Source organism: Quercus suber, unplaced genomic scaffold (assembly GCF_002906115.3).
Source record: "Quercus suber isolate HL8 unplaced genomic scaffold, Cork oak 2.0 scaffold_8, whole genome shotgun sequence".
Classification (NCBI taxonomy): domain Eukaryota; kingdom Viridiplantae; phylum Streptophyta; class Magnoliopsida; order Fagales; family Fagaceae; genus Quercus; species Quercus suber.
In genome coordinates this window covers 2,659,371-2,677,795 of record NW_027069474.1, presented here as the reverse complement: position 1 = coordinate 2,677,795, position 18,425 = coordinate 2,659,371, and the positions used below count along the sequence as shown (strand labels likewise).

The 18,425-nt window shown below is 33.2% G+C and overlaps 1 protein-coding gene across 1 annotated transcript; it reads left to right on the top strand.

Moving 5' to 3' along the window:
• Positions 1 to 4,779: 4,779 nt before the first annotated feature.
• Positions 4,780 to 8,031, top strand: LOC112006866 (putative disease resistance protein At3g14460). The gene has a single exon (XM_024039170.2). The coding sequence runs from the start codon at positions 4,843 to 4,845 to the stop codon at positions 8,029 to 8,031; it is 3,189 nt and encodes a 1,062-aa protein (XP_023894938.2). The 5' UTR covers positions 4,780 to 4,842.
• Positions 8,032 to 18,425: the final 10,394 nt, after the last annotated feature.

The following is an 18,425-nucleotide window of genomic DNA, read 5'->3' as shown; positions in this document are numbered from 1 at the left end:
CTCCATAATATTTTTCTAACAATTAATAAATAATCTATATAATATCTAAAAATTGAAGCATAACATATATTATTGTTACACTCCTATTAAGCCACATTAGCTAGCATTTTAGTTATTTCAGTCCACTTTGGTCCATTCAGTCTAATTCGGTCCATTCGGTCACTTATGTCCATTTGGTCCATTTTGGTCCTTAAATTGATTCCTTTATAGGTTGTCTTTACCGTTTTGGGCTCAAAACTTCATTTTTTTTCCTTAATTTTTAGGTGGAAAAATGTTAAATTTAATTCTATTTGAGCCAAATTCTTTATTTTTGGGATAAAAAATACAAACAAATAGACATTAGAAATTAGAGTATGAGCTCTAAAATAAAAATAAAAATGATAAATATTCACAAGATTACCTAAAATTCAATTTTCAATAATATATGCATTATTATTTTATTTGGAAAGGAAAAATAAATGCTACAATTCTAAACTTATATAATAATTTAAACTTATTGTAACATGTTACATGTATTCCATTGAATGAGGGTGTACATTTTATTTATTTATTTTAATATTCATGTATATGTTCAAATTAGTCTACTTCTTAATTATTACAGTATACTTTTAAAAAGTCTATTATAATAATATTTTCCCATTTATTTAAAATAATATTATAATTATGTAGTTTAAATCTTTTTATTAAATTAGTTTATATATATACACACACACACGTTCACATCAATCACTATGATTGTGGTTGAATACTAAATACATCATGCGTTCAATTACATAAAACTTTTAAAAAATAGAAAATACTTTTAAATAACGTGTGCACCATTTAACCTACAAATTTTACATCATATTTTACAAATTTTCTATGCATCGTGTGGGTTTTCAATTAGTATATATAATAATAGGCAAGCCTTAGAAAAATTAGAGGAGAAACACTGCTCCGTGGCCTTTTTTTTTTTTTTTCTTTTTTCTTTAAGCTGAAAAGACTCACACAAAACCTTTTTTTTTTTTTGTGTGTGAGCCTTTTTTTTCCCTATAATTGTTTTTAACATTTATTTTTTTAATATTTACACTTCTCCAACCTTTCTCTCTCTCTTACCATTTCATCTCCCCACTACTTCTTCAATCTTTCTCCCTCCTTTACCTTTTCATCTCCCCACTACCCTCTACATTAATATCATTCTTCTTCTTTCCTTTCATCTTCCTTTATTTTTGTCTTTTCTTATTCACACCCTTTAACTATAAATTTGTCACTACCTCTTCTATTCTATGCATAGTTTTTCTTCACAAAAAAAAAAAAATGTTCCCTCTCTCTCTCTCTCTCTCTCTCTCTCTCTAAATTTTTTGTTGGATTTTTTTATTTTTCTTACATCTCTACTTTAGGTTGATAATTTTTTATATTCTTTAAAACTCTGTTTTTGATTAATGCGATTTAGTTTTGTTTTTTAAGTTGTGATTTAGTTTTGTTTTTTAAATTGTTGTTGTTGTTGTTTATTTATTTTTTATTCTCTTTGAATGTTAAATGTTATCCTATTGCGTTCTAAAGAATTAAATAGAGCATATAAAAATATAATATTATTCTATTACATAGCATGATTTGGATAATTTGGTATTTATTCTATTACATAGCATGATTTTTTATAGTACTCAATTTAGATGTTAAATTATGAGACTTTACTAATTTTTGTTTATTTTCTAATCCTTTGTGGTGGACAAAGTACTCTTAATAGTTGTACTAGAAGTACTTTATAATGTCATTTATTTAAACAAAAGCAAAGGTTAGCCAAACAAAAATAATCGAATAGGTGACAAATTTTAACTTTTGCAATTTTATTTTAATTATTATTATTTTATAACAATGCATGTATAGAAATTTAATTCTTAGATTTTGCTAATAATTGTTTATTTGATAATATGTTTTGGGCGGCCGAAATTATAATTTCTACAAAGAAAATAACCTTAATAGATTATCAAAAACAAAATTTTATCCTAATATTGGTTCAATTAATCATTGTTAAGTTTTATTAATTTTTTTTTTAGTTTATGTTTTTTTGGTGTTTTGGATTGATCCTATATTATATTTATGATTGTTCTTATAATAAATAACAATATAATTATGAAATACATTACTCATTATTAGATTAGTTTAAATTGTAATTTTTTTTTTTAATAAAGCCATGCCATAAAAATAATTATCACGCGCAACGCGCGGGTTTGCGGCTAGTATAAAATAATAGGCCAAGCCTTACAAAAATTAGAGGAGAAGCTGCTAGTGCCAGAAGCTGTGCCTCCATCAATGGAGAACATGACCTACCAAGCTTCTTCTATTTAATCATCTTTCTGCAATAATCCTTGACATTTCAGCAAGTTTTGATTAGTCATCACTTGAATTATTATAGCTGCCTCTTTTTTTCCAAATGACTGGAGAAAACCTGAGTAGCCTTTGATATAAGCTTACTTCCAGATTCTTAATTTGCCCCAGTTCTTCCACTTTGATCCCTCCATCCCACAAACATCTTATAGTATACTCGGAATTTTTAATTTTTACAAACCTATAGAAGTAGGCCACATTCTGGTCACCAAGATTAAGCCAGTTTTTTCTAGATTTTTGTTTTAAAAAAGCTTTCTGTGTGTAAATTGAAACATACTCATGCAAGCAATCTTTCTCCTAAACCAAAAATTTTGTCCTGCCTGGGTACTGCATCAAGCATCTTCTGTTATGCCCCAGCTTCAATCTACCCAGTTTAAACCTTTAAGAAATTCCACCAAACAGTTCTTTATTAACTTTCCTTAGGATGCAGTTGACTGCCTTAAGCTTTGCGTATAGCCTAAATATGTGTACCCTATCAACCTCATGTGCCCATCCTTTTTGAATTCAATTCAAGAATCAATCTTTATCAACCTAAAAATAAAATTTTAAAAGTTTCGGACCAAAGTTCCTTTCCATTTCTTTAGAGATCATTGGAAGGGAGTGATCACACTGACCCTAGGATTTAGGAACTCCAATATTCCATCCAACCCAAATTTCCAAAACTTGATCCAACTTTCTAGATCTACCCTTTATTTGAATTTTTTTATATAAAAAATATTAAATTCATTATATAAAAATATATTTAATAATTTATTAAAAACGTATTCCACCGTACCCTCACTCTACTTTTTCAAAAATTACCGAATTGTTGCACTGCACCCACACCTGCACCCGAACCCAAATCCGCACCCATGCTTCTTAGATATTGACAGCCCTCTTTCTTGTACTCCAAGTGTAATAGCATCCCGCAAAAAGCAAGATCCAAGACTTCTATGTAAAACAAATAACTGCAAAAATTCTTTCGTAAGTGGAGATACCCTAAACCATTAATTTTTCCTCAGTACACCTACGACATTAAAGTCTTCTGCTATCGGCCAAGGCTCCTCACCAATAGAAACTTTGAATGACTTTAGACACTACCAAAGTTATCTTCTTCCCATCCCCTTGTTGGATGCGTACAAAATGATAGAAAACAACCATTTTACCTTAAACAATCGAGCCTTATAACATAATACCTGGTCTATATGGCACACCATATTCATCATGATCGTTCCAAATTTCCAACACACGCAGATTCTCCCTAAGCCATGAGACACACAATTATGTATGAAACCCAAATCTGGTACAATACAATCCTTCACCCTTTTAACATGTTCTTCCTTAACTCTGGTTTCCATAAGGCATACCACATTAATTTTCCATCTGCCCACCAATGCCTTCACCATCTTTTTAAGGGATCATTTAGACCTCTTATATTCCACACAACCAAATTCATTTAAAATTTGAAGTTGTACAAAAACCCTCGGGCACCTCTAATGAGCCCTGCATCTCAGGGCTCCTCTTGTCAACCCCCATCTTTTGTTTGATCTTTCTTCACATCCTTCCAAATCCATTGCACAGTGCTTGTTTGATGATTTTCTGGATAGTGACACTTAGAGAGATCTGTTAGTCCACTGCTCATCTATGTCAGATATCTCTCCATCCTCCTGATTATTCCTTAGCATCGTTGCTAGCCAAAATTTTAAAGAATTCTGACAAGGATGAAGCTTAGTCATCTTTCTTACTACACGGTTACCAGTAGAAACCTGCCCTTCATTATTATACTTTTGCATAGCCTTTCTAACCACTCATGGTGCTGCATCTCTCTCTCTACACACTCTAGCACCCTAATAGTATATTTATTCACCTTTGGAACCCCTTATCCTTCCTAGGAATCCATGTCTTTGTAACTTTTCTTTGACATGCAAAACTAGCATTTCCAAACACCCTACGTTTCTCACATTTGAAGGGATACATGGGTACTCAACCCCGACTACCAATGACTTTCCTCCTCCTAGATTTACCTCCTAACCCCACTAGCTACATGGCTAAAGCAAGTGGAGTTCCAGTATTCAATAGGGAGATGCACTATAGGAATCTAAATTGGAAGTTTAGTCAACAAAAGCTTCAGTAACTGCATACCTGGTTGCTATTTCCTCAAAATTATTGACATTATTGTGTGCCATTGTTTACCTTCTAATAGTGCATCACTGATCGTACAGTCAGCAAACTTAATGGGAGTTTTCTGTTTAACCATTATCAATCACTTATCCCAAAAATTTTAAGCTATTAAAAAACAATGAATTTAATCATTTATCATTATTCTAACAGATAAAAACGATTCTAGGCAGACTAGAGTCCAGTGCGAAGCAGAGAGACCTCCTAGGGTTGAAAGAAGGTGGTGGTGAGAAACTTTCGCAAAAATTGCCAACGACATCTTTAGTAGACGAATCTGAAATATACGGTAGGGATGGTGCCAAGGAGAAGATAATCAATATGTTGCTAGATGATGATGCCAATGCTGATAATATACGTGTGATTCCCATTGTGGGAATGGGTGGTATTGGCAAAACCACCCTTGCTCAGCTTGTATACAACAAGAAGTTAGTGACAGAGTGTTTTGATGTCAAAGCATGGATTTTCATATCACAAGAATTTGATGTACGTAGGATTATGAGAGAGATTCTTGAGGCAATCACTTCCTTAACTGTTGATACTAACAACCTAGATCAACTCCAACTTCAGTTAACCAAAAATCTTAAGGGAAGGAAGTTTCTGATTGTGTTGGATGATGTATGGAATGAAAATTACTTGGATTGGGATGCCTTACGGATTTGTTTTAAATCAGGGGCAGATGGAAGTAGGCTTCTTGTAACAACACGAAACGAAAGTGTTGCTTCAATTCTACGCACAGTCACATCGTATCATTTAAAGAAATTGACGGATGGCGATTGCTGGTCGTTATTTGCAAAGCATGCATTTGGAAACAAAAAGTCTATCGCATGCCCAGAGTTGGAAATAATTGGAAGGAATATAGTCAAGAAAAAGTGCAATGGCTTGCCTTTAGCTGCAAAAACATTTGGGGGTCTCTTGCGCTTGAAGTTGGATCCTAAGGAATGGGTTAAGATATTGCAGAGCAATATATGGAACTTTTCAAACCGTGAGAGCAGAATTCTCCCTTCTCTTCTATCGAGTTACCATTATCTTCCCTCACATCTAAAGCGATGTTTTGCTTATTGTTCAATATTTCCTAAAAAATTCAAATTTCAAAAAGAGGAATTAGTGCGCCTTTGGACGGCAGAAGATTTGTTGCTGCACCCTGAAGGAGAGAATCTGGAAGAAGTAGGTGCAGAGTACTTTGATGCTCTGGTATCAAGTTCATTTTTTCAGCGTTCCCATGGCAAGAGTTCACGCTATGTTATGCATGAGCTTTTGAATGATTTAGCCAAATTTGTCTCTGGAGAATTTTCTTTTAGAATGGAGGATGATAATTCATACAACATGTCAGAAAAGACTCGTTATTTGTCTTATTATAGAACTCATTTTGACGCTAACAGGAAATTTGAAGGCTTTCATAGAGCCAAGGGTTTGCGAACCTTTCTACTAGCACATTTGTCATTAGAATCAGGATGGTTAGGTAATGAAGTTCCACTTGATTCACTGCTAGAAATGAGAAGCTTAAGGGTATTATCTCTATCTCACTACTGGAATTTGACAGTATTGCCAAACTCAATTCGCAATTTGAAACATTTAAGATATTTAAACCTCTCTCACACTGCAATCAAAGTATTACCAAACTCTATGTGTGATCTATTCAATTTGCAAACATTACTATTGTCATGTTGTCATTCTCTCACTAAGTTGCCAGCCAAGATGGGGGAGCTAGTCAACTTGCGTCATCTTGATATAAGTGGAACAAACTTGATAGAGATGCCACCGCATATTGATAAATTGAAAAGTCTCCAAACATTAAGTGCTTTTATTTTGGGCAAGAATGGTGACTCCGGTATCAATGAGTTGAGGAAACTCCGACAACTTAAGGGAAGCCTTTCTGTTTTGAAGTTGGAAAATGCTGTCCATTATGGAGATGATTTGGAGGCCAATTTGAATGATAAATTGCAACTTAATGAATTATTGTTGAAATGGGGTGGGCATACCGTCAATACCGATGACTCCAAAAAAGATAGAGAAATATTAGACCAACTGCAACCTCATGCAGACCTGAAAAAGCTTACCACTGTAAATTATGGTGGCACATCATTTCCATGTTGGTTAGGACATGTATCCTACAATTTAGTATCTATAAACCTTCGGAAATGTAACTATTGCCTCTCCTTGCCACCATTTGGAAATTTGCCCTCTCTCAAGTACCTCTATATTACGGAATTAAATAATGTAGAGTTTATTGATTCTGAGTTTTATGGGCCTGCTGCATCTACTAGCAAGCCATTTGGATCACTAGAAACTTTGCAATTGAGGAAGATGTTGCAATTGCGGGAATGGCATCATTTTAGAGATAATGATGGAGGTGCAGTGGCTTTTCCTCATCTCCAACATCTTTATATTCAAAATTGTCCTAACCTGACCAAGGGTCTTCCTGATGGTCTTTTTTCTTTAAAAACACTTGTGATTGATCAGTGTCAGCAGCTAAGGGCTCCACTTCCAAGTGCTCCAGACATCCGTGAAGTGAAGTTACAAAACTGTCGTAAGGTGTCGTTCAATAAATTACCACCTCAAGTGCTAAAGCTCACAATTGGTGGATATGAGGGCTTGGTGTCCTTACCACCTATCATGTTTCCTCTTAGCAGTGGCATAGCTGATACATTAAAGTCGCTTCATCTCGAGCGTTGTGGGAAATTGTTGTTTCCAATGCACCAGTGCTATGCATCCCTTGAGAGTTTGTGCATAATATGTAGTTGTGATTCTCTAGAGTTATTTTCATTAGACTTATTCCCAAAGCTGAATCATCTTGAGATCCAGGAATGTCAGAGTCTTCTGTCCCTTGCAGTTTCAAATCAAGGACCGCTTCAAAATCTCAAATCTTTACAAATCAGTAACTGTTCTAGTTTTGTATCTTTTCCCGAAGAGGGACTGCCTGCCCCCAACCTGACCATGTTTCGCGTTTATAAATGTAACAAATTGAAGGCACTGCCTAAAAAGATGCAAACCATGCTCCCATCACTGGCAACTTTGAGTTTGTGGCATTGCCCAGAACTCAATTCACTTCCAGAAGGGGGTTTGCCATCCAGTTTAAATTCACTTGATATCTGTTTTTGTGACAAACTCGCTGCTGGTCGCATGACATGGGGTTTGCAGGGACTGCCCTCTCTTAGAAGCTTCTGCATCAGGGGTGAATACAAAAATTGGAATTCCTTTCCAGATAGGGGGTTTCTGCCCTCTTCTCTTATATCCCTCGAAATCTGGAATCTTCAACATTTGAAATCTCTGGTTGGTGATGAGCTTCAGCATCTTACTGCACTTGAGAAATTGGGTATTGGCTGCTGCCCAAATCTGCAGTGCATGCCAGAAGATGGTCTGCCAACTTCCCTATCTTTTATAAAAGTCCAGAAATGTCCAATGCTGAAAAACCGGTGCCACAAGATAAAGGGTATACCCCTCATAAAAATTGACAAAGAAGTGATCTCACAAGGTGAAAGTCTCTGGTCGTCTCAGCTCTTCATCTGATTGAACTTCTGCTCAGGTACTCATTTACGCATCATATCATACTCTCTATTCAGGTACTCATTTACATATGCATTGGTGCTTTTATCTTCTGGACCTCATGCATCTATCAAGTAAAAGAAAACAGACCTTAATTATCTACTTTCACTAATGTCTTTCAGTAATCATTGCACAACTGGTAGCAGCAATGCTAGAGCTTTGTCAGTTAAAAAGAAGTCAATGAGTGATCATTGCATACTGGGAGAAGCAATGCTTGAGCTTTGACCTGTCTCATTATATGCCAGCATTTCTTCTCAATCCTTTGTTGCAGTGATCCTGAAAGCTCTATATACTAAAAGTCCCAGGCTAATGTAGGTCCTAACAAACAAACTTCATTTGTTTTTCTTTTTAGGCTAAAACCATCTAACAACACGTATATACTGGGTGTGTGCAGACTTTGACTTAACATTAGACAAAAGGGTCTGGATATGTGAAGTGCAAGATTATTGTGGAAAACGCTGTTGATTGAACGGCCCTTAGGCTACACAAAGTCATGGTTATAGAATGTATGTCTTATATTCCTTATTGTCAAATTGAAGAAAGAAAATACTGATACTTTTATTTCTTCAACTACTTAACAGAATTATGGTTGCATTTCTGTTAAGCTTTCAATGGATGGACGGTTTGCAATTGGGCAAGATTATTAACAAGATTTTTGTTCCTGGCTCTTGGTATGTACCACTCCTACCTTCTGAAATTTTAATTCATCTAATAATTCTCCATGATTTCAGTCACATATTGCTTATCAAATTTGATGCTTTTTACTAGGTTTTAGTTTTCAATAGTGCCCAAAGTTCTGAATGTTTACATGATTTATTTACTTTGTGTTGATTTCATAGTGATTGTCTGCCAAATAAAACCTCATTTTGCATTTTTAGACCTAAACTTATACCATTTCTCCAAGAAACTTGAAAACACGTCCCTATAATAGATGTTCATATTTTCAAGTGTTCTCCATTCCCAGTATTACTGGTGGATGTCCGGCCCATATGCTTTGTTCACTTTTAACTGGATCTCATGCTCTGTGCACTTTGCATAGGTTCTTTTGTCTGATCATCTATTTGAGTACAAAAGGTGGATTAAACCAACTCAAGTCATGAACAATGTTTTTGATGAATTGGGTAAGAAGCAAGAGAATAGTGTCTACATTGTGATATAGTGCCATTCACCTTGCAAAGAACTCAGTGCTTCACGCTAGTATGAAACATATACAGTTACCTATTAAATCATACTCTTATGGTTGATAGATTGTTGTCACTTGAGAAGATCCATGGGAATCAAAATCTAGAATACGTGTGAACCAAGTCGATCACCATTAAGAAACTGAAGTTATGCTCAGCTTTAGTTGGCCTCCCAGCTGTCAAGGACAAAGTAGTGAGTTTCTGCAAATGTGTTATAATAAGAAGACATGGAGTTTGACATTTTGATGAGATCAGGCCCCGGATTGAAGAAAATTGGTGTTTGTACGATTATTGGGACTATTTCTAGTATTTGAGTCTTTAGATGTCTTAAGCTCTTTGTTGTAATTTCACATGCGCATGTAGCCCAAGTAATAAGGCGGTGTATATATATATATATATATATGATCCTTGTAATTCCAGTTGTAGCCATCATAATGAAATTGCAACAACTCTGTGGACGTAGCCCTAGTTTTGGGTGAACCACGTAAATCTGAGTGTTTATGTGTGTGCATTGATATTGTCTATTGTTTGCATCTTATAGAGCTGGATTGGGTTTCTTGTTTCTCAACAGTGCAGTTCTGCGACCATGTTCTCATTGCTTATTGATTATTCCACTTGACTACCTGCTACAAACCTACCAATCAGTTCTTACTGTGGATCATGGCAGGCTTGTAGCTCTCAAATTTGAGGGTTTTTGCAGTCCACTTATTATTACCCATAATTACTTTTGTGTGTGTGTGTGTGCGCGCGCTACAAGAATTAAATGCCTTGGAACAATTATGGTGTATGTTTGGTTCTCTGTTTAATCACCTTGCTCTATTTTGTGGATGTTTGGTTCTCTGTTTAAGTAGGACAAAAATGGTGGTATCCATGGTAAAATCGGCCCTTGGTAGGTCACATTTCAGTTGGGGTACTTGATGGTTAACACTTCATTAGTAATTTCACAGTGAAGACAGCTGCTGTGATACTAATACTGAGTCTAATAGCCTTCACAATTGAATTTTCTAAGGTGTTTGTTGACGTTCACCTTCAATCACTCAACTCTTCTACAAAAATTTGACTTTCTTATCTATGTTTTCTTTGAATAAAATTTTTCATTGCTCCAATCAATTGCATATTTGCATACTTTGATATAGATTCTCAGGACCTGACACAAAAAACCTAATGTTTCATGACAGAACAACAAATTATACTCCAATTCTATCATAAAATTCCTCCCTTTGTCCTGAACTAACAAAGCAAAAATTAACAATTATTCAAGATTTGAGATAAATTGATGGAATTTTAGAATAACAGCATGAATGGACAACCAATATTTATATAAATGAAAACCACAAACCTAATTGAAGAATCAAACTAATGGGTTTCACTTCCCAGATTTATTGGCAAAACCAGTTCATATTATAACTATCCACTATGTGACTATATGCCCATCACGGGCAGTAAAAGTGTAAAACTAAAGACACTAATTGTTTTCTAAAAACAAAGAAACAATAAACAATTAATAATTTTTTTTCAATTATTCACTTCGTACCTGGAAGAATGATAAAAAAAAAAAAAAATTCTTTGCTTTGTCATTTCAGGCTTTGCTAAGAAGAATTAGAGTGTTGAGCACTCTTGCCATTGTCCTACTAAAATCTCACTCTACCAAATCCTGCAAAAAGAGAATGGAATAAGTGACTACTTTAACATCACACATACACATAGATTAGATTAGAATAAAATTTTATCTTAGATCTTAAAATAAAAAAATAAAATGAAATAAGTTGTATTTATAGGACATTAAGGTTTTTTTTTTTTTTTTTTAAGAAGACAATTTGATAGAAAAATGCAAAATGGATTAGATCCAGAGATGGAAATGCAACATCCAAACTATGATGAATAAATTACAACTATCAGTTTTTTGTATTGTGAGCCATTAGGATTTGGACACATTTCAAATAATTTTCATATGTCCACATTTCAACAAGTCCAATGTACAAGAACACTAGACTAAACCCTAAAACCCTTGATTCAAATCCTCCATTCCCATTGTAACTATCAAATTAAAAAAGATCATTGGGTCCCAAATCTAAAATGATGGTAGCTCCTCCCTCCAAAATCCAATCTGAACCATCCATCATCATCATCACGATCTCACATCTCAAATGATACACCGGTATAGCCACCATCCTTTTTGACGAATCTGGTGGCATTTTCGTTCGATCCATCAGCTTTTGATCTCATGGTGGCCTTCTAGCAGCTCGGAGGTGACGCGGCCAAAAAATTGACAACCAACCAACTCATAGCTTTCATTCATCCTTTCCATGAGGAATTAAGGACTCCAAAATCAAAGAATTGGGAAAAAATTCATCCATGTCCTGATTTGATATTTATGCAAAACTTACCCACAGTGGCTAGAATTTCGATATTATAGTACAAAACACAGGAGCTTTTTTCGGAATTGGAGTTGCAACGTTTCAGGTCTGAACCGAAGTTTCCTTGTTTTCTCTATCTTTATGTTTGTTTTTGTAAGCATTTAAAAAAAAAAAAAAGTTTTGATATTATGTTTGACTTGGTGGGAGCAATCTTTTTGCTCTGAAGTTGCAGACTTTGAAACTTCTTGGGTCTCTTAGATTGTAATTTAAAAATTAAAGGGTCTTCTCTTCCTTGCTGATGAAAGGCTTTCAGCTTCTCTCCAAGTCACTCACGTTTGGCCGCCTCCGCATCAAGAAGAGAGACGCCGATCAGAACCAAGAACCACGCTAGTAGCAGCAAGACCAAAAGCACAAGTGATCTCTTTCTAATCACCTCATGCAGTTTTTCTCTCTTGAGAACGTTTCTCCATCTCTCTGTGAATCAGTTTAGAAATTTTTTTTTCACCGTGTGTATCACGTGAATTGAGTAGACATTTTTTTTTTTTTTTTTGGGTTAACAAATTGAGTAGACATCAATATCTATATATATATATATATATATATATAAGCAAAGACTTCATGTAGAAAAACATGAGGTTCTGTATGTGGCGCATCTATGAAGAGAATTGAAATATTCTTAAACTACATTAGAGATAAAAAAAATTTAAAAATAAGGACCCTTTATTTCCTTTAGTTCAATGTTTCAAGACTACTTTTTATTACATTTTTTATTCAAGACTACAATTTCTTTTATTTAGTTCAATGTTTCAAGATTTTTCCTCTCTCCACACAAAAAATTTTTTGCATTTCTATTCACCCTTTTCACTTTTACTCCTTTATATACACATGCCACAACCCTTCATACCATCTTATCTCAAATACATTCAGACAAAAACGATGTAATTTACTTTCAGCCTTTCAAAGACACATACATAACTTCAACATTGTGGTACCATTTGATTTTAACCGTGTGAGTAGGCTATGACTAAGGAAGGGGGATTGCATTTTTTAATTAGTGATGGTAGCTTACGGTTTTGATGTTGAAGTGAATGTTGTGGATTTTGTGAAGGTTGTGATTTGCTTTGAGTCTTTAGGTGTTTGAGATTTTGGTTTGGGAAAATCATAAATGTATTTTGTTTTAGAACTAAAAAGAAAAATTCTAATTAATTATTTATGAATTTAACTTTTTTTTTAAAAAATTTTTACAGTTGTTTTGTGCGGTATGAGCCATAGTAATATAAATAAAAATTGATGATAATTTCAAAGTATTTTTCGCTTTTTTTATAAAGGATATGGGAGTCCAATTAAAAACAATTAAATTTTGATAAATTGATGTGTTTTTAGCCAATTTCTCTTTATTTAATTATGTTCTCTTTATGTTGACACTTAAAAATGATTTCCTTAATTTCATTGAGATAATAAATTGGGTGTTTGCGATTGAGGTCTCCATATTTGGTTGTGAGAATAGAATGGCTGAAGGAGTGTTTGGTAGGTTGCCTAAATTTATGTAATTTTAGAATATATAAATATTTTATGCTTTAAATTCTTATTTATAGGTTTCAAAATTATTTAATTAATTTAAAAATAAAATCTACTTAATTTTAACGGTAAATATTATAATATGTTATAGTCTTATAGTGTTACACAAATTTTTTAACAAAATATGAATTAAGAAAATCAAGTTTCAAAGTATTCAATAATATTGTGGGCAAACATAAATATTATATAACAAAATAAGTACTATATGTAGGTCTTAATATATATATATATATATAAATGATTTCAAAAGAAAATTTCAAAAGAAATTGTAAAATAATCCATGCATCGCACGGGACATCATCTAATTAGTATTAAACAGCCAAACAAACAGAAGCTGTGATTTGGAACATGTGTTAGGTACTAAATTGGCTAAAATGAAAGTGCAAGGGGTGTAAGTGTTACAATCCAAAATTTAAGTGGTATATGAGCATTTTTTTTCCCTAAAAATTGATTCAAAAGCCATAAAAAATTAAATATTTATAAATTTACTAAAATGAATCTTAACCATTTAAATTATATATATATATATATTTTTTAACCAATATTGTAGTATTTATTCTAGGTAATAAAAAATATTACTAATAGGACAAGTACATTTATTTATAGTAATCATCTAAATAATATGAGTTTAGATGATGGAACTCATATTATTTGTACTTAGTATGTACTACTTCCATCATCTAAACTCATATTATTTCTCCATGAAACTCTAAGGGTGTGTTTGGAGGTGAAATAGGGTGGATGGAAAATTTTGGAGAGAAAATAGGAAGAAAAACTTTTTTGGTGAGTGTTTAGTTTGAGGGAGGAGAGGGAAAAAAAATTGATAGGGTCCATATGTTTTCTCTCCAGAATGGAGAAAAAATCGAGTGGGAGGAATTTGATAGCTAAATGACAAAGATGTCCATGTGAACTTGCACATGGGCTTGTCCAATCCTTTGCCTTTTTTTTTTTTTTCCTGGTACGTTGCTTCTTACTACTACTACTACTTCTTCTTCTTCTTCTTCTTCATTTTTTTTTTTCTTCTTTTGCTTTCTTTTTCGATTTTTGATTTTTGATTTTTTTTTTTCTTTAGACATGATTTTTTTTTCTAGATATGATTTTTTTTCCTAATAAATTTGGGTGATTGCTTTTTTTTTTTTGTCACTTTTTTAATAGGGCATCACTTTTTAACAAAGATATGATCATATCTTTGTTAAAAAGTGATGCCCTTTCATATCTTTGTTAAAAAGTGATGCCCTATTAAAAAAGGAGGGAAATTAAAATTTATACTAACACATTTTTTCCATTCCTCTACTTTTCCACTCCCAACCAAACAAAAAGGAGGGAAATTAAAATTTTTTCTATCCCTTCACTTTTCCACTCTCTCCCTATTTTCTATCATCCCACTTTTCTATTCCTCCAACCAAAAGAACCCTAAAAGCTGGTTCCTCTAATAGATTTTTATAATTTCAAGTGTTCTAAGTTCCCTATTGATTTATTTTATTTTGGTTAAAAAGAAACAACTTAACATTACTTATTGCTAACGTCTAAAACATTATTAAATTACAATCAAACCTTAGAGCCACTACGTTTAATCCTGAGGCTTGATCTATATATATTTGTAATTACTATTATCATTAGTAATATTTAAACCATCTAATAATATTAATTAACAATCTAAAAGAACATTTAGATTATACCACAAGACGGAGAGAGATAAAGAACTTTCTTGTCATATAATACACTTGAACTTAAGAATGAAAATGTGAGTAGTTTCGATTTGCTAGATTGTGAAAAAAAAAAAAATTAATATAATTTTTAAAAACCTCAAATTCTAACGGATCAATTGAAAAGATGAGCAATTTTCAAAGCTCCATTGACCTACTAACTTCCAAACTAACAACTGAAAATATGAGTAGTTTTGACTTGGTAGGTACTTTAATTATTCAAATAAAATGACTTAGTGCCCATTTGTTTGGGCGTTTTGAGCCCAAAAGTTGGCTTTTCAAAAAAGCCAGCTCCCACTATGTGTTTGGTTAGTATAAAACGCAACTTTTTGTTAAAAGTTGCGTTTTGAGTTTGTGAAGAAACGCGCGTTTGCAAAAAGGAGCTCACGAGGTCCATAATCAGAAAGTCCATGCGTGTTTCATCAATATTACTGTTGAGGCAGTGTTAAATTACCAAATTGCCCACTATGCTGCTACAAAGGTCCTCTCTGTGTTGCTCTGCTACAAAACAAACATTACAAACACAACAATCTTTCTCTCAAACATCTTTAAACTCAAGCATAATCAGATTATTAGAATACAAACTCAAAAACACAATTTTAAAATTAATCAAATCATAACAAAAAAAAAAAAAAAAAAAAGATAGCAGACAGAAGCCATCTGACCCATCTGGACTGGGTTGGGGACGAAGATGAGCAACAACATGAAGATGAGAGCTCCCTGGAATGTTCTTGAATGAGGGAGAAAAGGAAAATTTTCTTATCGCAGAGTGAGTTTTGGAATCAAGTAAAAAGAGAGAGAGAGAGAGAGCTGGAGAAAGAAAGAGAGAAAAGGAAAATGATGGAGAAAGATAGTGCTCCCTGGAACATTCTGAATGAGGGAGAATGATGGAGAAAAGGAAAATAAAAGAAGGGGGTAGAGATAGTGGACACGTGTGTGGAGGTAAAAAAACAAGGAAAAAAAGAAAGAAAAAGAAATGAAACTTATGGCTGAAAGTGAAACGAAGGAAGGAAAAATAATATAAAAAATAAAAAATCCTAATTGAGAAATGCTACCGTAATATTTTCACAATAAATTTTAAGTAACAAATTGTTATTAGTTAATATTGGTTAGTAAAAAATAATTTCAGTAGTGGGTTCAAATTAGAACTAGTAACAACTTTCCACATAAATTTTGTTGTGAAAATATTGCGAAAAATATTGTGAATGTAACACTTCTCATAATAAATTTTACACTGTAAGTTATTATTGGTTCTCATTTGGAACTACTAATGACATTATTATTTTTTTATCTACCATTAACAACTTGTCATATAGACTTTATTGTGAAATTTTTGTAAAAATGTTGTGTCCATAACTTGCATGAAGAGAGATAATTAAAACAAAGAATTCTTTATATATATATATATATATATCTTGTCTTTTTTGGTAATTTATAACTCAAACCTCCACTTTTATAAATGCTAGCCAAACACTCAGTTTTTTCAAAAAACACTTTTTAACAGTTTTTACCAAACACTCAACTTTTTGAAAACCACTTTTTCATTATGCACTTTTTGAAAACTCAACTTTTTCAAAAAGCCCAACTTCAAAAAGCTGAACCAAACTCACCTATAATAATTGAGTTAATTAGAATCCATGCAATAACCCAAATTTAAGATGTATATCTACCATTAACAACTTGTAATATAGACTTTATTGTGAAATTTTTGTAAAAATGTTGTGTCCATAACTTGCATGAAGAGAGATAATTAAAACAAAGAATTCTTTTATATATATATCTATATATATATATCTTGTCCTTTTTGGTAATTTACAACTCAAACCTCCACTTTTATAAATGCTAACCAAACACTCAGTTTTTTCAAAAAGCACTTTTTAATAGTTTTTACCAAACACTCAGCTTTTTGAAAACCACTTTTTCATTATGCACTTTTTGAAAACTCAACTTTTTGAAAAAGCCCAACTTCAAAAAGCTGAACCAAACTCACCTATACTAATTGAGTTAATTAGAATCAATGCAATAACCCAAATTTAAGATGTATAAATTAAAAAAAAAAAATTTCCTCTCTTTTGGATCACTAAATGCTAATTATATATATATATATATATATTTCAATAGTTAGGAGAGTGGGGAGGGGGAATTTGAACCTTAGATGTCAATGTTGGAAACACTAAGAAGTGTTAACTAGTAAATCATAATTTTCTAACTCTAGAATTGTATTATTTGCACTAGAAATAGGATTAGCATTATTTGCATAATAAGTAGGATTAGCATTAATTTTATTCTTTTACATGTACTAAAAATAAATTTGGACCTCTCGGATGACACTCTTATTTGAGTTTAAAGAAAAGGGGACTCTGAGAGATCACCTATATATTTCAAATGGCAATATGGAGATCATCTTCGCAACTCTAATTATCTTGGAAGCAAATACTTGAAATTTGCTTTGTTGGAGCAAATAGGCTACATTACCTACTCACTGGTCTAGCTGGAGGGTTCATGAAATGGGATGTGATGTCAACAAACATTTTGCTTGATGAAGATTATGTGGCTGATCCAGATCATTTCACCATGGGTGTAAGGGGTAGCTTTGGTCATCTTGATCTATAATTCCTTTAAGACCCTAAAGTTCATAGAATAATCTGATCTGTACTCTTTCGGAGTAGCACTTCTTTAAGTTCTTTGTGCTAGACTGGTTGTTGACAACTCACTCCTAAGGGAGGAGTTGAGCTTGGTTGAATGGATGATGCTGTGAAAAAGGAAATGCCAACTTTAGAATTGATCTGCTAGTTGGTAAGACCAAGCCAAGTTCATTGAAAAAGTTTTATGTAAAAGGAAAAATCTGCAACAAGGTTTCTGAAAGCAAATAGTGCTGAGAGTCACGATATGCATGAAGTGTCATGGTACTTGACATTTGGAATGCAGCTTCAAGAAATTGCAATTCACAGAGAGCCACATGAAGACAGTACAAAAAATACTTCATTGGCGTTACAGTTGCCTGTTGGTTAGCATTTGACTTCCACTAGAATCCTGGTTGAGGAGGATGATGATTCAACCATTAGAGGGGATGAAATTCAAATACATTAGCTAGAGAAGTCTGACCCTGATTGAGAACGATGGTGCCAGATAGCTTCTTATCTCTAACAATGCTTACAGGAGGAAAATACAAAAAAGGAGTAAGCACCAGCTAATTCCTATCAATTTGAGGTCAATATCCAATTACAAGATGAAATTTCTTGTACTTATCGCCAATCAGCTAAGGGTCTATGTCACTTTGTCAACTTGTTAACGGAGCATAGTCCCTGCAATCAGTGAGTGTGAAATTCATAGATTTCATAATTCAACCATTTCTCTTCCCTTGTTCTCCACCATTTCCTAATATTTCCCAAAGTTCCCTCCTTTGCAAATCAATTCAATATCTAATCTAATCTAATCTATATATTACTAAAAGCTGAAGCGTAGCATTTAATGTTGCTACGCTCAGGTTGAGCCACATCAACTGTCATGTCATTATAATTCTTTTTCTTGAATTT